Genomic DNA, 24,446 nt, shown 5'->3' with positions numbered 1-24,446 from the left:
TATCCACTAACGTCAGGTCCTACTTCTGAACATCTACTTCTTTAAGTAGGCTAGCTTAAAAGACCAGTAGGTATGTTTCAAGTTTCACGTTTACATCAAGAAACAACACTTGGAAGCGATGTAAACAGACACAAGATGTAACTACGCATAGACGGTCAGTACACCACAAAATTACCTGCCAATCGATTACGTCCTACTTGACACAAAAGGAAACCGAACCCATCATTGCTTGCAACCAGTGAGAATAATTAAAAACATGTGCATTCGGCTGACGCAGTTTGTGTGCGTTTCCCACTGCTGTTTGAAACAAGCTTTGTGCAGTGTTGCTCACTCCGTCCGTTTCTTAGTGTGCGCTATATCATTCATGTGCACGCGGCCTACCGAGTCATGGGCAAGCTGCTGCATACATGACGCCACAGAAACTGGGGACGTAAACAAGAGGGGACACACTAAGTTTCTTCCCATTCACTTACGTTGATGTTCACCGTGCCCTTGAGTTTCACCATGTCGCCGAGGAAAGCTGACAGCATGGACGACTTGCCGGAACCTACCGAACCGACGACGGCCGCCAGGGCGCCCGTGGGGACGCTGATGTTGAGGTCGTCCAGCGTGGGCTGAGCGTGTTTCTCCCAGGCAAAGCTGGCGTCCTTGATCACTAATGGATTGCCTGTGGTCGAGCACAAATCGTTTGCGGGATGGAATGGTGGGTAAAAGTGCTAACTGCTGCTCATACGTGCCTGCCCTTTGAGAGGCACCGACTGCTGGGCGAGTTTGCGAGTTATTTTTGGTGCGCGAATAAATTCCTCACAGAGAACGAGCTATCAGAGAATTTATTGCAATAGACATATATAAGCAGTTGGATGAACACAGGTTGATGAAATGGTTAGGTAAGCAGAGAAAGGTTATCCTAATGGCGTGCTTCTAAGAAAGATAACTCACCGGAAGGAACGTGACCGAGGGTTTCGCAACGCATGCATCACCTGCTTTGTTAATAAAATGTACTTTTTCACCTTGACACACTACCACTATCCACCGAGTTCGCTTTCCTGGAAGCGCTTCATTAAAACAATCTTTGTCTGGGCATCTAACCGTTTCATTAACAGGGGCTCATCTAACCACGAACCAGATATCTCTGTTCTTCAATAGATTCTCAGTTGACAGTTTGTGCCATATTTTGTACCCATTCTTCTGTGGAATCGTATTTTTGCGCACCACCGTTAAGCTGCTTTTTGAGACTGAAAGCTGATAAATGTGCCATGAGCGATATTTCGGTATTTGAGCCAGCAAAGATAATCACGCCGGGCGACTACATTTGTGCTACGAATGCCAGCACATATTTTAGCTTTAGCCATCAAGAAAAGCTCACAAACCTTCGCTTGTATTGTGCTGGACAGCGTTGGGATCCAGCTCGTCCGAGCGAAGGTACTTGTTTATACGGCCCAAAGACACGAAGAACTGAAAAATGGCAATCGGAGAACCAGTAATCATTTCGTTTAGTTAAAGTACCAGATTTCACTCATGCATCACAGGAGATTTGTTTGATTTATATTGGGAGTGTAATGTCCCAAAACCACCATATATATCATAATGAGAAATGCCGTAGTGGAGGACTATGGAAATTCGCACTACCTGGGGTTCTTTAACATGCACCTAAATTTTAGTACACGGGCCAACAGCATTTTCGTTTCCATCAAAAATGCCACCGCCACAGCCGGGATTCGATTACGCGACCTGTGGGTCAGCAGCCTACTCACTAGATCACCACGGCGGGGTCGCAGCAAAAGAGATTTAAGCGAAATTCTTATGTTAGCTAAGCATTTCATACTGTCACATGTTTTAGAAAAACGAAAAACGCTGCCAATCACTGTGTGCGCAGGGAAAAAAAGTCACAATTTTGTCGCAAGGGCGAAGCAATGAATGCGATTGCAGTAATTTGGAAGGTAACGCTGAGAACGGCCAGCAGATCGAAACACGCAAAGCGCGGCTCACGTACAAATTACGCGCGAAAACACACAGGACATGAAATAACTAACATGGTTTACAACTCTACGTTGAACACGCTATTTAAACAAAAACGACGCGCAAAACGTCAATCACAGGTACAGATATGAGTGCGAACTAACGAGTTCTCAAGTCGTTACTTCGCTGTTTTTTAAAAGGGCGCTCTTTTTGCAATGGGGCATGCCCAGCGAGCGAAGTAGACCTTTGTGGCCCAGGGAACTAACGTAGTCATTCCGGTGAAAGGCGAAAGCACACGATTCTCCCCACTGAAGGATAAGCGCAAGCGCTCAAGCACTTAACCCCCCCCCCCCTTACTCCCATGCGTGGGGCAAAGTACGCGCGAGAGATCAGCGCGCGTTGGCGCATCACGATGAGATAGGTGCGGAGCGCTGGCGGTTTTTCTTTCTCTTGAATTTTCCTATACATAGATACATATACGTATACGGTGAATGACGGCAGCTTTGACAACTTTAAAAACCAGCTAAGATTGTCCATATAATTCATATCGCAATAAAAAGAAAACCAACCATGTGTAGTGAAAGCAGCGTGCGCAGCTGTTGGCAAGAGGTGCATTGGCATTTGTACACGTCACATTGATTATTTATTACCAGCATCACTGTGTTATACATTTAATGAAAAGATGCAGGCAACAACAAAGAAACACAAGCGTCATCACGAGAGGAAGGCACCACGAGATCGGTACTCGAGCTCCAACATCTTTCTCCTCCTGTAGCTATCTCTAATCATCCGCCTATGCGTTAGGCTCGCCAAATAAACCTCCTTACTTTCGGTAGATCATGCTGTGTAACCTCATCGCCTACACCCTGGAGCTCCGATCACGCACCCTGCCATCGACGATGCAAGTTAACGGTTTCGAACAGACGGTACCTCTCGCGGCCACTCCTTGCCCCGGCCTAGTTCACCAGCGAGACCCCCCAATCTTCGCTGGCACCGAAGACCAGGATGTCGAGGACTGGCTGGCATCATACGAAAAAGTCAGTGGACTAAACAAGTGGGATGACACTGCTAAGTCGGGCACTGTCAGCGTTTCTCACCAACGTGGCGAAGCTGTGGTATACTCACCACGAAACCAAGTTCTTGAACTGGTCCGCTTTCAAGGGGGCAATACCTGCCATCTTTTGTCGCCCCGTTTTACAGAAGCAACGAGCCGAACAATCTCTGTTGAAGCGGGCACAGGAATCAGATGAAACTTTCGCCTTGCATATATGAGACGTAATCGATCTCTTCCGGTATGTCGATGTCTCCATAAGCGAGAGTACCAAGATGCAGCACATTATGAAGGGCGTCGACGATGACGTTTTCCAGATGCTCCTCGCCTAATGTCCTACCTCTGTGGCAGAAGTGGTGACAGTGTCAGAGCTATGATGAATTTAGGGGGCAACGAGCTCTGACGCGACGTTCATCACGGACGATCCAACCAGTGACCGCACTAGACGTCCTACATGACCAGACATACCTTCTCGCATAAATGGAAGACTTCGTGCGTGAGGAAGTGGCTCCGAAGTTTTCTCTGCTGCATTCAGCTCAACTCCAGAAGCTCTCACTGCAGGAGCCACTGCGACACCCAACACTATTGGCTCACATGCTCCGATATGTGGTCCAGGAGCAAATTTCCAAGGCTACGCCGGTGCCCTTTTAGCAGCACCTTGTAGCCGCGCCTCTTACTGTCGCTGAGGCAGTAACGCGGCAACAGATACACCAGCCCCCGCCAATTTAGGAACTGCCATACACCTCAACCCCGACTCAGCCGTCCACCGCACGGGCTCCTCCCATTGCTACCAGAGCCCCAGCTCACCCGTCCTCTGCATGGGCTGCTCCCCTCGCTGCGAATTCCTGGAGAACGCGCTATAACCAGCCTATTTGTTTTGCATGTGGTAGCCTTAGCCATATCGCTCGATACTGCCGTCGTCGCGTACCGGTAAGCACAGACGGCCGGACACAGAACAGCTGCATGGACCTTGCTCTATATCGTTTTGAAAATATGGACCCTCTGTGAAGCGCGTCTTCATGGGACTATCCACGAACTGCGTTTGGTTATTCCCCTACACCCCATCGTCGCTCCTTGACACCCATCCGTCATCAGCCAGTTCCTGAATGCGAGGGAAACTAGCTGCCGCAGTTCAGGAGGCAAGAACTGCACTGTCGAAATGCTCAAGCCCTCAAAATTTGCCGTCGAATATCGTCAAAGTTTTTGTAGAATGTAATCGCGCATATGTTCTTGTTAATACTGGTGGTGCTGTTTGCGTTATAGACGGCAAACTTTGTTGCCAGCTTCAAAAAATTACTATGCCTCTGGATATGATGCCCTGGCGTTCAGCAAATGGAGAATATCTTCTGCCTGTAGCCGCCTGTACTGCCCGAATGATAATCGTGAATAATCACTGTATTATGAAGTTTATTGTGCTTTCATCAAGCTCACACGACATCTTACTTGGTTGCTCCCCGTGTTCTGTGACGACATTTGGGACGAAGCTGCATTCTTTGAACCATCAAGCCTCTTAGCCGAAAACCACTTCTTTTCCCTCATTCAACCCTCCCCATTTCTGAAGGAAACAGTGCTCTCTGACTCATCAATCCGCGTCTGTATCCCGTCGAACTTTTTCAAGTTGAATCTCTTGAACACGTGCACGCCAATGACAAACATTTTTATCGTGCCGCCAGATAATGCTGGGGACTATAACGCCATCAGTGCCCACAACCCATCCAATGTAACACCTTCCAAGCTTTTCTGTTCATTGATCGCCGACAAATTGTCGCCATCTTATCGCTTGGAGCTACCCCAGCTGCTCTACCAGTTGTTGAATCTTTTGACGTAAATCAAGTTACCCTGGATTGAGCTTCCACTTTTTTCATTACGTCAACACTGGTTCCCACGCGCCAGTACGACAGCAACCATACCGTGTTTTTCCTGCCGAACGTCAGGTTATCACCAAACAGGTTGACGATATGCTCAAGTGCGACATTATCTTACATTCCCAAAGTTCATGGGCATCACTTGTTCTTTAATAAGGATGGTTCGATTCGCTTCTGCGTGGATTACAAGCGCCTAAATAAAATCATTCGAAAATACGTATACCCTTTTTTTGATGACGGCCGAGATTTTTTCATCGATAGATATGCGTTCGGAGTACTGGCAGGTGCTCTTAGCAGATGCCAATCGTCCGAAAACAGCCTTCGTGACACCCGACTGGCTATAAGAGTTCAATGTCATCTCCATCGGCCTCAGCAATGCGCCGCCACATTCGACCGCATGATGTACTCGGTTCTGCGGGTTGTCAAATGGAACATATGACTCTGCTACATTGATCATATTGCCGTGTTTGCACCCGATTTCGCAACACACCTTGTACGCCTGAAACATGTCTTCGCGCGTCTGAAGAATGTTCAGCTGCCACTGAATCTCAAGAAATGCCACTTCGTTGCACGGAATCTCACCATTCTCGGTCACGTCGTATCAAAGGACAGCGTTCTTCCCGACCCGGCTAAACTATGCCCTGTCGATGAATGCCCAAAATTGACGACTGTAAAAGTGACGAAACTTTGTAGAATAATGTTTGTACTTCCGTCGGTTCGTGTGCAACTTCGCTTTCATAATTGCGCCTTTTATTTAACGTTTAGGCAGCGCCAACGAAGTCTCATCAATGTCTTCCGGGTGTGATCACACATTCGCCACTCTTCGTCGTCTTCTCCCACCACTACGATCTCACCGCTGCCACTGAGATTCATACAGTCACCATTGGCGTCGGTCTAGATGCAGTTCTTGCTCAACGAAAGCCCGGGTTCCCTGAGCATGTCGTTGCCTATACGCCAGCAGAACGCTCGCCAAGGCTGAGTTAAACTACAGTGCTACCAAAAAGGAGGGCTTGGCCATATTTTGGGCACTTGTAAAGTTACGCCCGTAATTATGGCCGCACGTTTGCTGTATTTACAGACCACCATGCATTATGTTGGTTATCGTCACTGAAGGATCCATCCGATCGCCTTGCTCGTTGGGCTCCCCGACTTCTAGAATATGACTTCAGCATCGTACACCGTTCTGGCCGCCAGCATGCTCATGCTGATGCGTTCTCGCGAACACCACTCTCCACTGAGGCTGCCTCCTTATCCTGTATAGAACACGTGCTGTCAGTTCTTGCCACCGACACAATCTCCTGGGCACAGCGCGACAATCCATGAACTGCTTCGCTTTTGGACGTTTTATCCGAGGCACCAACACTTCTGGTCATTCGATTAATGCGACGCCAGGCTTCACACTTCACCATTCGAGGCGGTCTATTGCACCAGAGCAATTACTCACCACATGGAAGAAAGTGAGTGCTCGTTATTCCCCGAAAGCTGCGCTTCTACAATTTGTTCATCATTTCACTCTAACCCACACTGCGCTCACGCTGGTGTCTTCAAGACCTACGAATGGTTCTGGAAAAGGTACTACTGGCGCGGAATGTTTACCTTTGTTCGACAATTTATTCGCGGCTGCCAAGAGTGTCAGCGACAGAAAAAGCCAACGCCTCTCGGAGCAACTCCACTACAGTCACTTTCGTGCACCGACCACCCATTTAAGCGCGTTGGAATCTTCATTCATTGCCCACTGCCATTGATCATGGCAGGTAACCGGTGGGCAGTCGTTGCTGTGGATCACCTGAAACGGTACGCCGGAAATGCTGCTCCTACTACGGCGACCACTCAGGACGTCGCCGCTTTCATGCCCCGTGTTCTATACTACTTCATGGCCCTTCTCGTGAACTCCTCAGTGAAAGAGGCCGCGTGTTTCTATTCGATGGTATTCAAGCACTTCTTCAACAGTGCAATATTTTGCACCGGATCAATACTGCTTACCAACCTCAGACGACTGGCTTGACTGAGTGCTTTAATCGGACCCTAGGTGACATGCTCGCGATGCATGCTGCACCTAACTAAACAAACTGGGACCTGGTTCTTCTTTTAGCGACCTACGCGTGAAACACCGATACCCATGCCAGCGCCGGATTTTCCCCATACTTTATGCTGTACGGTCGCCAACTATACCACACCATCAAAACTTTGCTGCCATGCGCATTAGATGCATCTGAGTGCACGACCGTGTTCGAAACCAAGCGAAGTAGTTTAATATGGCTGACCAGCAGTGCCAGAAAGAGGCCCGCGATCCTGACTACCCTCCGGCCGCGAACTCCACCTCTGAAACCTTTGTTTGGCTGTATGTGCCACCCTGTGCACCAGGTTTGTATACCAAGCTACTCTCAAATTACCATGGTTCATACCTCGTGGTAGAACGCACATCACCACTCAATTACGCAACTCGGTGACCATCATCGGCGTGGAAACGATGTTCACGTAAACCACTTAAAGCCGTACTTCAACTCGCTCGTTCCCACCTCTTAGATAGCCAGGATGACTTCATCTTTTTGGACGGGAGTTCTTAAAATGAAGGGATTCAGACAACAACAGGGAACAACAAGCATCATCACGAGAGGAAGGCACTACGAGATCGAAACTCAACCACCACTATCTTCCTCCTCCAGTGGCCATCTTTAATGGTCAGCCTATTCGTTAGACTTGCCAAATAAACCTCCTTACTCACTGTCTAGAGCACCTGAAATTTCAATTACGCGCTTGCGTTTATTTATGCCAGGATGTACAATGGAATCGAGGCCTTTGTCTGGCTCTCTCGCCTTTAGCTCTGCTTCCTCTTTTGTTAAAAAGGAAAAGAAAATTCACATTGCAGGCTAATCGTTGGGGGCTGCGTTAGTTTCGCAATTAACTACTGTTCGCACTGAAATTTATCAGAAGAATCCAAAATACTCCACACTGCTGGCGCGGCACAGCGGCAAAAGACCATATTAGGCGTTGTGTGTGTATTATTTTCAGGCAGCGCGACATATAAAATTGGAGAGCTAATATTATTAGAAAAAGAAGTTTTGTGCTGTTTCTTGCACTTCCCAAGTATGTTGCAAATAATGTATTTGGGAGGGTGTCTTCCACCATTGTTAACCCGGTTTCAAATACTTACAGTTCAAACTTTTTTAAAAATATACAATTCGCCATTGAGACATCCGCCTCACATTTTTATTCAAAAACCAAGCTCATTCTTCGGAACACAATGGTCAAGTTTACATTTGGCTCAGATTGTGTTCGTTCAAGCGCTGCTTGAACCTCTGAATGTAAACACTTATATTACCTTAACAAGTATGCTTAATTCAAAACTTCACATAGAACTTAACGATATTTTCCCAACTAATGCAAAACAAATGCCCCTTCGATATTTAAATAATCAGTTACGCGATTACTTACTCCTCAGCCCATAAACACTATTGCGACTGACGCATCTGTATTAATAGAAAAGGCTGGAGCAGGCATCTTCGATCATTCTTTCGACTGGTCTTTTTCAGTTCGATTACCAGCATATATTCCAATATTCATAGCTGAATTATTTCCTATAGTTCTAGCACTTCGCAAACTTCGTGCAAGCGTATCCAAAGCAGTGATATATACTGATTTTCTCTCGGTAGATATTGCACTCTGCAGGTGAAAAATTAACGATAATAATTATTGTCAATAGTTTATTACCAGCAAACTTGAAAAAATTCCCCTTGGTGTGAATACCTGGCAACTGCGGGAGTCACTTAAATGAAATGACAGACTTGTTAGACAGAGCATCTTTGAACGAACCACTCTTCCTCATTTTACCTGTTTTTCTTACGTAAAAGCACCCAGATATAGAAATGCTTGTTTGCACAAGAAAATAGACAAATATGGTCAGACCTTTCGTACACATAAGGTTACGCACGAATAAACAGTGGTGCATATCTAGGCAGTTAGATATTACAATCACTAGTCTACCCTGCAGAATTCTACACCTCAATTATTACCTTAATTAGTTATTAATTAATTATTACCTTAATTAGTTTGGCAGTAGCGGTGACCGGCGATAGACGCCCGTTCTGACGTGTTCATCTGCATTTTTCACAGGTTCGTCCCTGTCCTGCCGCTGATACCGGTGGTCCTATTCTCTGGATAGCTGGTTCTGCCGCACTGACGAGCGTGGTACCTTGCAACGCCGGCAACTGCTACATTATTCTTCTTTTGGATGTCCAGGACTCGGCGGCCGACGGAATCTGGCATCGCAAACATTGGGATTGCGTCATGATCTGAGACGCCCCTGCCCCCACCTGTTATCGGCAGTTTGGCAGTAGCGGTGACCGGCGATAGACGCCCGTTCTGACGTGTTCATCTGCATTTTTCACAGGTTTGTCTTCACACATTCACACAGTGTTTTCCTTTTCCTATTTTTCTGCTGGTTGCTGCTACTGCCAAACTTGTCGTCGTAGTCATGCTTTTCGAGGTGTATGAGAGATGAGTGTTTCTGAGGAGGACATATGCCTTGCTTGCATGCTTACCCTAGAAACTACTGATGCTAAAGTGAAATGCAAAAAGTGTGGTAATTCTTATCACATCGAACAGTGCTCTGGACTGACTGAGCCGCTTGATAAGACGAGAAGTGGCACCAATTCTCGCAAAAACTATGTGTGTTCCACGTGTAAAACTGGTGCGCCATGCGTCGGTGCAGGTGCCGCTGCTGCGGCTCGTCAGGATTTTAACTTTGCTGTTGCTTTTGCGGAGTTAAGTCAAAAACTTGATTTTCTAATGCCACTAAATGAAAAGATGAACAGCATTGAACAGGCAGTGCAAACAATGTCTGATCATTTCGATACCATTCTGAAGCGATTGGACAGCCAAGATAAACAAATTGAGCAGCTCCGTAAGAGAACTGAACAGTTGGAACGAGCAAGGCCTGACGAGGAACTACACCAGATAAACTCTGACTTGAATGACCTGGAAATGCGTAGCAGGAGCCGAAACTTGGAAATTCATGGGAAACTTTTCAACGAGCACGAGAATCTACTCCAAAAGATAAACGAGATAGCCAGGATGATCCAAGTTCCTGAGGTCAGCGATCACGACCTTGAAGCTTATCATCGCCTTCCGGCGAAGGCAAATAAGACCCCCGCCATTATCATACGTTTTCAAAGCCAAAAGCTGAGGGATATGTGGCTGCAGAAAAGGCGATTACTAAAGGAAAAGGATGCAAACATATACTTTTCGGAAAACCTAACGCGCAGGGCAAGAACACTATTGTGGACTGTGAAGCAATGGGCTCGCGATAATGGCTTCCGTTACGTGTGGTATGCAAACGGGAAAATCTTCATCCGCAGGAAAGATGGCGAACCGTCCCATGTTGTCAGGGACGCGAGTCAGCTGGCTAATTTTACTGTGGTTAGGCACGTCAGCACATAATATGTGAACATCACGTCAAAATGGCTAACAATAGATTCGTGTTGCCTTGCAACATTCGCAGCGTCATGCCTACCGATTGGTTGGGCTCATCAGTGAAATGTTTTCATTTGAATGTACGATCACTGAACAATAAGGCTGATGAACTGCAAATTTTGTTAGACAGTTTTAACCTGTCTTTTGATTTCGTCATGGTATCTGAGTCATGGCTGAGCAGTAGCTTTTGTTTGCCATCATTTTCCACATTTGCCGTCAATCGTAATGTGGGTCGTGGTGGAGGTGTTTGCATTTTCGTTAATAAGAAAATCGAATGTGAATTGATCTCGGAACTTTGTTGCATGTCATCTGCTGTTGAGGTTGTTTCTGTATTGGCAAATAATACCGTTTATTCAGTGTTCTACCGACCACCCAGTGGAGATGTTGACGTATTTTTTGAGTACATTGAATCATATATTTCTTTTACTTCTGCGCATCACTATGATGTCATTATGGGCGGTGATTTTAATATAGACATGATGTCTAATTCTGCCCATGCAATTGATTTTGATGTGCTGTTAAGAAGTTTTGGCTTCAGTATTGTTACTAAGCTTCCTACTCGTATAACTACTAACTCAGAAACACTGATTGACCTGTTTATTACTAATATTAACAATTCTGTTATACATTCAGGGGTAATCTGTTGCGATTTAAGTGACCACATGGGCATTTATTTGTTTTTTCAGAAAAAGCAGCCTAGATCTAAACACACATGTACCCCAATGGTTCAGTACGTCACACCTAATGCTCTTGAAAATTTTCACAGTGAAATGTCACTTATGTCATGGAGTGATGTGTTCAATGAAACTAATGCAGAGGCAGCTTATGAAAAGTTTCTTAGTAAATTCTGCGGTGTTTATAATAGGCACTTTCCGCTAAAAAAGAAACGTACTATGAAAAAGATAAGAAAACCTTGGATATGTAATGAACTTCATACACGCATTAAACAGAAGAATAAACTCTATAACACATACATTGCCTCCAAAAGCACACAGCTGTTTCAAGAGTTTAAAAGCTACAGAAACAAGTTGACCAGTGACATCCGAAATGCCAAAAAGCGATATTATGAAAAACAATTCGAAAATTCATTTCGGCATCCTGATAAACTATGGAAACAAATCCGTTCTCTGGACGCTAATTTCATTGAGGATACGCATTTCGACAAGATCACTCATAAAGGAGAAGATTACACAGGGGAAAAATTAGCTGAGGCATTTAGTTTGTACTTCGCAAGGGATCATTCTACACCACATAACTCACAAGACACCCCTACTGCCAGATGTTCATCTACTCTTTTTCTTGAACCAGTAGGTGAGAGTGAAGTAACGCAAACGTTTCTTGAGCTTTCAAACAGTACGTCATGTGATTTAAACAACATACAAATTCGTCCAGTAAAATATGTCATTGAATTAATCTGTGTGCCGCTTACACATATCTTTAATTTGTGCCTGCAAACCGCTACATTTCCTTCGGCTATGCAAATAGCAAAAGTAATTGTGCTTTACAAAAAGGGAGACAAAAATGACTTTAGCAATTATAGGCCAATTAGTATCCTTCCTGTTTTTTCTAAATGTCTGGAAAAAATCATACTGAAACGCATGGACAAGTTTTTACAATCTAACAATATTATCAATGATTCTCAGTATGGATTTAGAAAAAACCGTTCTACGGAAATTGCTTTGATTCATCAAAAAGAATATATTCTTGATAAATTAGAAAAAAATAAGTTCGTGTTAGGCATTTTTGTAGATTTTACCAAAGCATTTGACTGCATAGTACACAGTATCTTATTTAGAAAATTGGATTTATGTGGTATTAGAGGGCACGCTTTAGATTTAATAAAATCTTATTTATCTCATCGGAAGCAGTACGTTCAAATCAGCAATTTTCAGTCCAAAACGCGTGATATTACAGCCGGTGTGCCACAGGGCAGTATACTTGGGCCTCTTCTCTTTAACATTTATATTAATGATATTGCGAACATTGATGATCAATCCAGGTTTATTATTTATGCGGATGACACTACAATCCTTTTGTCAGCTGATACACACAATGAGCTATCTTCCCGTGGTAACAATGTATTAGGTAAGCTAGAAGTTTGGACAAAGGAAAATGCACTGTCAGTTAATGTAAATAAAACTAAAGCTATAATTTTTAATTCTATTAATAAAAAATCTGATACTTTAGTACATTTGCTGTATAAATCCCAGCCAGTTGAAATTGTCAGGTCAATAAAATCACTAGGAGTTTATTTCACACTACATTTGCAATGGAATGATCATGTCCACAACATTTTATTAAAAGCATCGAGAGCGGTTGGTATACTTTGGCGACATAAATCTGTTTTACCTTTAAAGGCAAAGCTTGCTATATACCACGCTTTATTCCTTTCACACTTGAACTACTGCACGTTAGTGTGGGCGACAACGACTAAAACTAATTTAAGAAAAATTTCATCACTCCATAATAAAATCCTCCGTCTAATTTACAACCTTCCTCACAGACATACAACAGATCACTTGTTTAGTGAACATGAAATCATCAATGTTTACCACCTATACATTTACAGGCTTTTACGCCGCTATAAGATCGAACAAAAAAAACGTTCATTTACTATTACAGATATCGCTTCCATGATACGTTATCAATCAAAGTACCCTCACCGTCATCAACCACCTTGGATGCTTCCTCGTATAAGAACTAACTATGGACAACAAAAAATTACTTATCAGCTACCGTTACAATTAAACAGGTTATATTCATCAGGTGTTAACATAGCAGATATCACCCTTTCTCAACTTCGCCAATATCTTATTAACACTCCTGACAATTAAGACCTTATCTTCAAAGTTCGTAGATAACAATTAGGGAAAACAATAAACAAAAACACAAAGGATGAAAATGCAGTCACCGCTGCATGTAAATAATATGTTTAATGTATTCGTGCTTTACATATTGCGACTTTTGATTTATATTACTATATATGTTTATTGCACTGTGTCTGTGTGGGTTTTTTTTTCTTTTTTAGTTTGAAGGCTTTATCAATTCTAATTTTGTTAATGTTGTGTATTCTTGTCAGCTGTGGTGTTCTGTTGCCGCCACCGCCACTGCCTTATGTACATTGGGGGGTGAGAACTTAGTCAAGCGGATAATCGCTTTTATTCTCACCCCCTCCATCAACTGTGTATTGGTGGAAAAATAAACCATTATTATTATTATTATTATTATTATTAATAAAGCAGGACTCGCAGCGTCCCCACTATGTCTCTTTTGCAAGAATATAGAAGCAATAGATCTTTTTTTATTCTGTTACCGATATTCTTATCAAAGATAAAGATGCCTTGTTGGCCGAATTGAGAAGGTAGGCGTGGAAATAAAGGTGGCAGTAATTTTACCCTTTCGAGGGATAACATTAGAGGAGAGCCGCAGGGAGGTTCGCTCTGTTTTGTGTGCGTACACAATGGGAACAAAAGATTACGTGTTAGTCTATTGATGCTATTATTTTATTTTGTTCCGAGAATATTCGATTGCCTGACCGCCAGCTTGTGTAGCGTTTTCATACAACATTTACGACTTTGGGTTTTACTGAAACTCCATGCTTTGAAATAAATAACCAACTAACTCAAAGATCCCGGCACCCGGTTCTTGGCCGATCCCTCTCAGTGGGCGAGTGCCACCAATGCAAAAAAAAAACATCATCATCATTATAATTTGTTTTTGTGCTATGAAATAGACAACGAAAGCAAGAAGTAACCTGTGAAGAGACATTTCTAAGCTTAGAAATGACCAGCACTGCATAATAAAGACAAAAAACTGTCGCGCACACAATATCCTTTTGAAATGGATTAACATGGCATTCCACGGAAACATGTGAAGAAAATGCGTTCCACGCAATGATGTTTTTACCAAAAGATGTTTCTAAAAACTAGAGAGAGAAAGAGAAATAAGGAGAAAGGCAGGGAGGTTAACCAAGGCTGAGCCCCGGTAGGCTACCCTGGACTGGGGAAGCAGAGAGGGGGAAGGAAAGTTATAGAGGAGAAGCAAAAAGTCACTGACGGAGCCGATGCGTAAGAGTCTCACATCATAAACGGTGAAATAGATCACCGTCTTTGAGAAAATCCAACAGCGCTTTCGTTGCCTTTCGGAATTGAGATTGGCAGTGTTATGGTCCCAATACTTTCTCGACAGTGAAATCACTTTGTCCAGGTGACTTAGAACACCGCGAAGGTGAAGCCTCTCGTTTGTGTATGTCGGGCAGTAACATAAGACACATTCAATAGTCTCATTGAAGGCGCAGTCGTTGCACTCCGCGCTGTCAGCCATCCCTATCTTAAATGAGTAGGCATTAGTGAAGGCTACGCCCAGACGCAGACGGCACAATACCGTACATTCCACCTTGGAAAGACCAGAGGATAGCTGCAGTCAGAGATAGGCTGAGAGAATACAGTCGATGTGCGAACTTTGATGACTGCCACTTCTGGAGTGTCATGTTCTGCGGCAGCTTACTTAGGTATCTAGCCGCGTCAATCCTAGACAAAAGTATTGAAACGGAGTTTTTTTTGTACGTGTGCACTTCTGGCTGCTTCAGCGGCGAGGTCGTTACCGGAGATACCGCAATGACTTTGTATCCACTGGAACAAAACGTTGTGTCCTTGTTCGGTCGCACAGTGCAGCATTTCTCTGATCTCTTACACCAGTTGTTCGTACGACCCGCGACGAAGTGCCGATGAAAGACATCGTAGAGCTGCCTTGAAGTCGCAGAATACTGCCCATCGATTAGCCAGTTGTTGCTTGAAATAATGGATGGCACCTCACAGGGCAACAATTTCCGAACCATTCGATGTGCTCACGTGCCAAAGTTTGTGAGTGAGGATGTGTCGCAATGGAATGATGGCGGCGGCGGTTGAGCTAGTCTGGGCGGTAGATCCATCCGAGTATACGGGGATTCTGTCAGTGTAGAAGATGTGTAAACAGTCCAGAGTTGCTTGCTTCAAGGCCAAGGTAGAAAGGACTTTTCTATTTCTTATTCCTGGGGCGGAAAGGCACACGTGAGGTCGTCGTAGCCTCCACAAAGCGGATGATGAACGCGCCAAGGATATAAAACCGGATGGTAGCAAAGCGTGGTGGGAGCTGACGACCTTAAAGAAAGACGCCTGCACTCATTCTGGCAGAAATGCCAACTGGCTCGATACCATACGTGAAATTTGCCGTAAATAGCACGTCGGTTGTGACGCAGGTCGTAGCTGAATTATCCCGAGCAGCTATTAACCATCCGAAGAAGTGCGCATGTGTCCCATGTCAAAAAAACAGGTTAGAACAAAAAATTTCGGGAAGGAAACAAAGTTCAGATGCCTTGTGGATTTGTAACTAACGTGACGATAGTGCAAGTTCACCTTCTCTTCTACTAACAGAGAGAGAAATAAACTTCTTGAAAGAAAGATTTTGCCTGATTAATTACTGCACAATGTGCGCCCACTTTTCCCGAAACTGTATACAAGTCTGTGTTATCGTGGTAACGAACATTGCCCCATAGTCCTCTGTTGCCGATATTATGATCCCACTGTTTGATTATCTGCTCTCACTACAACGGTTCCCATTTTTCAAGAAAGCTTCGCGAAATGAAAGAGGCTGAATGACAATCACTTCGTTGTCTTAGCTGTTTATAACAGGTGCAAAGTATTACTGAACAAGTCAGTTACCAGCCTTGAAAGACCCCTTCTAAAAAGTTCAGTTGGACGAAAGGGAAACGCGACTAGGAGGTTCAAGACACTTGCCATGGCAGTGAAGGTGATGAGCATCGGCAGAAAGGCCATGGGCACGCGGAGAATGTTGAACAGCGAGAGGGACACGAATGCCTTGTTGGCGTCCAGAATGTTGTTTGTGTCGATGGCGATGAAGACTGCGAAGCTGGCCAGGGCCACCTGTCCATAACAGAGCAAGACCACACGTTGTTAGTCACAGCTGCCGTCAGTCGTCACATTAAAAGACGCTTTCTGCTGTGTTTGCTTACGTGTTTTCCAGCTGAAACATTCAAAAGGTACATAATTATTGCGCATTTATCTAAGGCTACAATGATCGTGCGCAGGCCAACGCAACGCACGACTTTGGCTCTCTTGGCCTCCTATGCACTTTTAGAGCTCGATTAAATGATAATGCTGTCTGAGCACACAGTTTTTATTACGCATTTAGTGCTGGCAAAATTGGCTACAGTTGTCGTGGAAGGAACAGCAGCATAAAATCGTTAACCATGGTGGTGGACTGGGCTAGTATCAAATTTGATGAATACATTGGGCAAAAAAGTTAACGCGCCAGCTTCTTGCTCGTTTACTCGCGTGATAGCACGCCTGCTCGGCATTCGAGTGATACAGGAATGTTACGCCACCTCTGTTTCCAGTAAGTATGATTACGTGTGTGACGTTACCTGCGTGCGACCAAACACACGTCATTTCTTGGATTTCTCAAAATGAAAGTTTCGGACGACACCCATGAAACTTCCGAATATTTACGATGTATAAATATAATGTTTGAAAACCTTTTCAGAGTTACTGGAGAAAAAGTAGATTTATTGATTTATATGTAGCATTTAACGTGCAGAAACCACTATATGATTATGAGAGACGTGATGTGGAGGACTATGAAACTTTTGACCACATGGAGTTCTTCAACGTGCACCCCAATCTGAGCACATGGGCCTACAGCCTTTCCGCCTCCAACGAAAATGCAGCCACTGCAGCCGGGATCCGATCCCGCGAACTGCGGGTCAGCAGTCGAGTGGGTTAGCCACTAGGTCACCATGGAATGGTAGAAAACAAGTAGAATCATTGATGTTGGTTTATTTTATTCATAGTGTATTGAAACGCATACGCAAACCATTTCAGGGACAGGCGTAATCTTGAAGGATCCTAACAGCTGCACTAAAACTTCGCTTCAGGGAGTGTCGTAATCGTTGGCGATAATTTACTTGACACTTTGATTACGCTATTTTGTTAAGGAAACTCGTGTATTATCCACGGTTTTTGAACAGAGCTTTATCACTTTCGACACAGCGATAAAGAAAGTTGTCAAGTCATTTCAGAAAACAAGCGCTTTGTTAGCAGGCTTTTTTAACTCGATGACAGAATTTATTTACCATTTTAAAAGCATGTTCATGGGCGTGAGGCAGCAAGGCCGAAAATTGACCCAGAGATCACAGTGTCGGCGTGAAACAATACTTTTGCCTCGAGCGAAGATTTTCATCGCCATTCACTTCGCTACCTTCTGCAGAACGCACAACGAAGCACGCGTGAAAATTCTTTCAAACCTTGATAAAACCTGTTTTGCCGCAAAGACAAAGCAATTCTAATAAATGGTAGAAAGCTTGGGGTGAACAAGTCCACTCTCAGGAAATGTGTCCTCGAGCCGAGAAGTGTCGGAGAACAAGTATCTGCAAACGCGCGGTTGGGAACGCCACGGAAGAAGCTTTTTTCGCGGTTTTTAATAGCTCGTTCTGTGATAGAGGATTGGCCACACTTATCACCTTTGGTTCCTTTTCTGCTGTAAAATTTCTTTTTGCCGATTTTTCAAGAGCCATCAATGCCGGTCTCCGGTTCCGGCCAGGGCTCGCCCTGTTGGGCCAGTCGCACTGCTGAATCGGTACCACTGGAGTGTTTCCTCAAGAACGGCTTAAGCAGTTTGCCTGTCACGCTTGTGCTCACTCATGGTGGAGCCATTCGGTCGAGTGAAACCGAGATGTTTCAAGAAGAGATTCGCAGCATAACCGGGCATTTTCTGGACATCTCGGAGGTGAGGCGCTTCGGTAAGACTGGTATACTATGCAGGTCTTCAAATAATAAATGCTCAACGGCATTATTTGCCATGAGATTTGCGTTCATTACTATTCGAGCTTTTATCCCCCTCATCATGCTTGCATGAAGGGCATTGTTCGCGGTGTTTCTACAAACACAAGCCCTGAAAACTTCGTAAAGATGCTCGCTCCGGCTGGCGTGGTATTTGTCTACAGACGCACCAGACCAGTAAGTGATACGCGAGTCCCTACTGAAAGCGCCATCGTTACTTTTGCCGGTCTCACTCGCCCCTCTGAGCTGAAGGCCTGGCCTTATCTACTCCAGAAGCATAGACACCTCACCCACTGCAGTGCCGTATCTGCTGGCAATTTTGGCATAGCACAAATACTCGCAGGTCCTCATTGAGATGTCCGAAATGTGGTGGGTCACATGCTGCATCAAAATGTCCGGTAGACAACTGCAGGTGCTGCCTATGTGACGAAGCACACACAGCCTAGGACAATAGCTGCCCTGCTCATGAACGGGAAACGCAAATTCTGTATATTGTGGAGAAACGCCCTTGTTCTTGGTCTGAGGCAATTTCTTTCATGAAAGAGCACGAAATGGTGTATGCCGCTGCTACGTCACGCCAGTGATAGTTCATTGAAGCGACGGTCGCTTCCGCAGTGTCGGCAGCGATGGATAAAGCCATTTCAATGATTATGGAAGAGCTTTTCAACACCTTTGCTAAATGTGTGTTCGAGATGCTTGCTGTCATGTTAAACAACCTTATTCTCTCCTTCCTTGCACAGACTGTCGCGGTTCAGGGTGAAGCTGGGCACCTCGACAATAAACAAAACAACTGGTGTCAAGAAGATGTTTCCCCAGAAAAGCTTGTCGGCTCTCAGTCGCGGACCCCTGCGGGGCCAAGTAGGTCATTTGGTGACATGAGGCTTGGCAATATTGTTACGAGTAACTTCTTTAATAATGTATTTAGAACGCACAGAACTCAACGAGCAAGATGGCGCCAGTCCAGCATCGATTGAAACTCACTTCGTCCTTCTCTTTCATGCAGCCGTGTTTAGCGGTTGTTATGTATCATAACCCCCGGTGGTAGAAGGACCGTCCAGTGCTAAATCTGCGCAGATGATGTCGAAAAGGGGTAATAGGGCTTTAGCCGAGCCACGTGAATGGTGTCACTCGGAGCTGACGATGACTGTTGGATCAGTTGGAACAATCTCGTATGTGACGTCTGTCACTTGGCGAACGATACGGAATGGTCCAGTGTAGGGTGACAACAGTTTTTCAGACAGTCTCACACGCCGAGTAGGTGGCCAGATGACCACGAGAGAACCCGGGAAAAAATGCACGTCCCTATGGGGAGAGTTGTAGAGCTGTTGGTGCGCCTGCGAAGCCTGTAGACGGTTACGGGCGACTTGGTGCGTGGGGTCGGCGCGGCCAATGCCTTCCCCGGCGTATTCAGTGGCCGCAGGTAGCAAAGTGTCTAAGGGTAGAGTTGGGTCCCGGTCATATAGGAGATAGAAGGGCGAATAGCCGGCAGTGTTGTGACGAGATGAATTACAGCCGAATGTCACATACGGCAAATTAATGTCCCAATCCTGGGGTTCTGGCGCAACGTATTCGGCAAGCATATCGGTTAGGGTCCTGTTGAGGCGCTCCGTGAGGCCATTTCACTGGGGATGGTACGAAGTAGTAAATTTATGCTTGGTATTTCAATACCTCAGGACTTCATGAACGACAGCTGATAAGAACGTGCGGCCACGGTCGGTGAGAAGTTGGCGGGGAGCACCGTGCACTAATACTATGTCATCCAGCAGAGTCCGGAACTTCGGTAGCGCAACTGCATGGTCGGGAGTGCTCGTGTGATTGCGTACCACGTCGCGTAGTCTGTGGCAACAGCAATCCATTTATTTTCGGCTGTGGAAAGTGAAAAAGGGCCCAACAGGTCGAGACCAACTCGAAGAAAGGTTCAGTGGGAACGTCGATCGGCTGATGGTAGCCGACCGGGAGGGCAGACGGCGTTTTGCGACGCTGACAGGGCTCACAAGCGGCGACATACATACCGTCGAAGAGAGCGGGCAAGTCCAGGCCAAAAAAACCGACGTCGTATGTGCGAGAAACGCCCAAACGTATGTCCAAGAAACGGCCCGTCATGGAAGCGTCAAGAAGTTGATGCAGGACAATGGAATGCAGGTGCGCTAGGATGACAGGAAGTAAGTCTGATCCGAAGGAATCAAGGTTACGGCGATATGGGATCCCGTCTTTCACCAAAAACATTCATAGAGATGGGTCGCGAGGCGTTGACTCCAGTTTGTCAATCATGGCTCGTAAAGAAGCATCCCGACAATTCTCTTCGCTAATGTTCAACAGCTGCGACAGGGAAAAAACGTCCGTGATAGTGTCAGTATTGGTTGCTTCGTCAACAGGGTAGCGGGATAAACAATCCGCATCTTGATGTAATCGCCCTGTTTTATACGGTACAGAGAACGCGTATCTTTGAAGGCGTAGGGCCCAACGAGCGAGACGTTCTGTGTGATCCTTCAGGGAGGCTAGCCAGCAGAGCGCGTGATGATCCGTGACAACATGGAATGGGCGTCCATACAGGTATGGACGAAACTTGGCGACTGCCCATACAAGGGTGAGGCACTCGCGCTCCGTGATGGAATAGTTGTGCTCGATTGGAGATAGCAGTCGACTTGCGTAGGCTATAACACGGTCGTGTCCCCGTTGTTGCTGCCATAGCACAGCTATGCCGTGTCCAATGGCGTCCATGTGAACCTCAGTTGGGGCTAATGGATCAAAGTGAGCCAAGATTGGTGGCATTGTAAGCATTGTCGTAAGTCGGGAAAACGATAACGCTTGGTCATGGCCCCAGATAAACGAGGCGTCTTTCTTCAAGAGGTCTGTGAGGGGGCGTGCGATGGTCGCAAAGTCCTTAACAAAGCGTCAGAAATATGATCACAACCCCACAGAACTGCGAACATCCTTTGTTGTCCTCGGAACGGCAAAGTTCGTGACTGCGCGAATTTTTCCTGGATCTGGACGCACGCCTTGGGCATCGACAAGGTGACCGAGCACGGAAATTTGACGACGGTCGAAGTGGCACTTGGAGGCGTTAAGCTGGAGTCCGGCTCGACGAAAAACGTCCAGAATAGCCGACAAACGATCGAGATGCGAGTCGAGTGTGGGCGAAAAGACAATAACATCGTCGAGGTAACACAAGCAGGTGGACCATTTTAACCCTTGAAGCAATGAGTCCATCATTCTTTCAAATGTGGCTAGCGCATTGCAGCGACCAAAGGGCATCACATTGAACTGATAAAGGCCATCAGGAGTGATGAATGCGGTCTTCTCGCGGTCCATCTCGTCGACTGCTATCTGCCGGCATCCTGACCGAAGGTCAGTAGTTGAAAAATAAGTAGCACCGTACAGGCAGTCGAGGGCGTCGTGGATGCGAGGTAAAGGATAAACGTCTTTTTTTGTAATTTTATTCAGGTGACGGTACTCGACACGAAAGCCCCATGTTTCATCCTTGTTTACAAAAAAGACTGGAGAAATTCTGGGGCTGCATGATAGCTCGATAATGTTTTTCGCAAGCATTTTGCCGGCTTCATGTTATAGTATTGCACGCTCCGACGCAGAGACACGGTAGGGGCGTTGGTGAATGGGAGTTGAATTGCCAGTATTTATGCGATGAGTGACAATGGTCGTTTGGCTTAAAGGGTTGCTGGCAAAGTAAAAAATGCTACGATAGCCCTCAAAAACGTGGCGAAGCGCTGCAGCTTGCTCAGACGTGAGGTCCGATGACACCATTCGCTTGACGTGGGCGCCCAAAGAACGTGATGGAGTGGAACCACTGACTGAGCTGCAGCAATCGTCAACTCTGAAGGGCTCGACATGGTCATTTTTAAGAGCGGTAATATTGGCCAGGGAGATACCCAGTGGTAGAACTCGGGTGGTGAGTGAGAAGTTCACCAGTGGAAGGAATGTGCGGTTTCTCGTAATCATCCGAATCATATGTGGCACAGCAACCCCATGCGTAAACATCACGGCAGGAATCGGGGCCACCATGTAATCACCATCAGGTACTGGCGACGTGGAGGATAAGTCAACATATGTCACAGAGTTAGGCGGGAGGCACGTGATATCACTGCAGCAGAGGCTGGTTTGCTGTGGGCTGGTCGGGTCGGAAAAGAGGTATATCGAGATGGAGAGAGCCAGCTGAACAATCTATGAGGGCAGAGTGCGTGGATAGAAAATCCATTCCAAGAATGAGTTCATGAGGTCAATGTTCGATAACGGCGAAAATAACGACAGTGCTTCTCTCCCCAATAGACAATCGTGCAGAGCACATGCTAAGAATTGCGGCAGTTCCTCCATCGGCGACTCGTACAGCTCGGTTGAGGGCGGGCGTGACAACTTTTTTTAAGTCGGTGGCGAAGGTTACCACTCATATTGGACACATGCGCGCCAGAATCTATCAATGCACTGACACGAACATTGTCGGCAGTAACGTTGAAAAGGTTCCAGTTCGTTGTTAACGTTAATCAAGTATTTCTTACTAAGGTCGTCAACGCAGCTCCACCTCCAGAAGCTGCACGGCCTAGTTTTGCGGTCGAATGTGCTGCGAATAGGTCGGGGAGGCAGCACGGCGTTGTGGGGGTGACCGGGACTGACGACGAGCAGGGGACGGTGACCGCTCGTAGCGAGGTCTGCTCAGAGGTGCTGCAGGAGCTGAAAATGTTGTCGGCGTTGATGGAGAAAGTGATGCGGACGACTGGCGAACAGAAGTAGCATGATACTGAGGCGCATAATGGGACGGTGGAGCCCAGCGGCTGCGGCAGTGACGTGCAATATGACCAACGCGTCGACAGTTAAAACATATGGGCCTGTCATCAAAGATACGCCATTCGGACGGATTGCGTTGTATGCGAGGAGCAGAAGGGGAACGATAAGAAGGCCCAGCAGAGTATACGGCAGAAACAGGATGTAGACCGACATTCGATAGCTCTTGACGAACGACGGCTTGAATCAAAGAGATCGTGGTCGGGGAAGGCGCAGGCGTCAGTAATGGCGTGGCTGCCGGTTGTGCTGCCTCGACCTCTCGACGAATGATGCGTTTGAGGTTGTCACATCAAGGGGCCTAGTAGAAGGCGTCGTCACACGAAGATGTGGCCGCTGTGTTCGGAAGGAGCACGATGCTTTGGGCTACGCGGCGGGCTTTAGTTTGTTCGAGGCGTCGGCTTTCTTTAAGGATGGTGTCGATGCTCGAGACATTAAAAACCAGCAGGTTGAAAGCATCGTCGGCAATGCCTTTCAAGACGTGGTTAACCTTCTCGTCGTCCGGCATGCACTGGTCGGTCTTAGAACAAAAGGCCAAGACGTCAAGAATGTAAGAGACATAGGATTTGGTAGAAGACTGGGCCCGTGTGGCAAGAGTCTTCTTCGCAGCGAGCTGACGACCCGATAAATTGCCAAACAGGTCGCGTATCTTTTCTTTGAAGAGATCCCAGCTCGTTATGTGGGCTTCGTGGCTTTCAAACCATGTTCGAGGAGTGCCGTCCTGGTAGAAAAGCACGTAAGCGAGCATGAGCGTGGGACCCCAGCGGTGAGTAGCACTGACGCGCTCGTACGAGTTCAGCCAAGTGTCAAGATCGATCGTACCATCACAGGAGAAAGTGCCGGGATCCCGGAGGTGCGGGAGTGTGACGTAAGTGGGGGCTTGGTCTGATGAGGGTGGTGTAGAGGAAGTACAAGCAGTGGAAGCAGTCGAAAGGTCGCCGATGGTGCGACCGCTGCGCGTCTCCATCGAGGTACGGGGGTCGTCCACCACCACCAATGTTGTTACGAGTAACTTCTTTAATAATCTTTAGAACGCACAAAACTCGACCAGCAAGATGGCGCCAGTCCAGCATCAATAGAAACTCACTTCGTCCTTCTCTTTCATGCAGCCGTGTTTAGCGGCTGTTATGTATCAATGTTCATAAATGACGCAGTCCTCCGTTGTCTCCAACCAATTCGCTGATGTCAAAACCTAAAAAATGTGCTACTAATGGCAACAACTAGCAGGAAGTTTTGCGTTCTGCGTTTGAGTCAATTATATTAAGTCCACCATAGCGCCTGTAAAAGTTCTCGAGTTAAATTGCTGTTCTGTATCTTCAGCTTACACTGATCTTTATCTCATACAGCAAACAAATCGTATTATAATTTTACTTCAAGAGTTTTCGTTTTCAGTCAACAAAAACCTTCGAATAATTTTCGAACTTTTAGGCTGGATCGGCCACGTAGAGTAGGCGGATTATTTGCCCTATTCTC

General features: G+C 46.0%; 1 protein-coding gene and 1 long non-coding RNA gene across 6 annotated transcripts in view; one reads left to right on the top strand and one right to left on the bottom strand.

Moving 5' to 3' along the window:
* Positions 1 to 24,446, bottom strand: part of LOC119166718 (ATP-binding cassette sub-family C member 3) — a 308,522-nt gene that overhangs the window by 131,489 nt on the left and 152,587 nt on the right. For 4 of the 5 annotated variants that reach the window (XM_075882443.1, XM_075882441.1, XM_075882440.1 and 1 more), the window contains 3 exons: positions 16,122 to 16,268; positions 1,371 to 1,455; positions 474 to 667 (listed from right to left, as the gene is read on the bottom strand). In XM_075882443.1, the coding sequence (XP_075738558.1) occupies positions 474 to 667; positions 1,371 to 1,455; positions 16,122 to 16,268 (426 nt within the window). The remainder of the gene's footprint in view (positions 1 to 473; positions 668 to 1,370; positions 1,456 to 16,121; positions 16,269 to 24,446) is intronic. The other variant, XM_075882442.1, reaches the window with a different exon arrangement.
* Positions 8,924 to 9,205, top strand: LOC142783820 (uncharacterized). The gene is made up of 2 exons (XR_012888479.1): positions 8,924 to 8,988; positions 9,115 to 9,205. It is a non-coding gene; the product is annotated as an uncharacterized LOC142783820 (long non-coding RNA).

The sequence above is a fragment of the Rhipicephalus microplus genome, unplaced genomic scaffold (assembly GCF_043290135.1).
Source record: "Rhipicephalus microplus isolate Deutch F79 unplaced genomic scaffold, USDA_Rmic scaffold_12, whole genome shotgun sequence".
Taxonomy (NCBI): Eukaryota; Metazoa; Arthropoda; class Arachnida; order Ixodida; family Ixodidae; genus Rhipicephalus; species Rhipicephalus microplus.
This window is presented reverse-complemented; position numbering and strand designations above follow the sequence as displayed.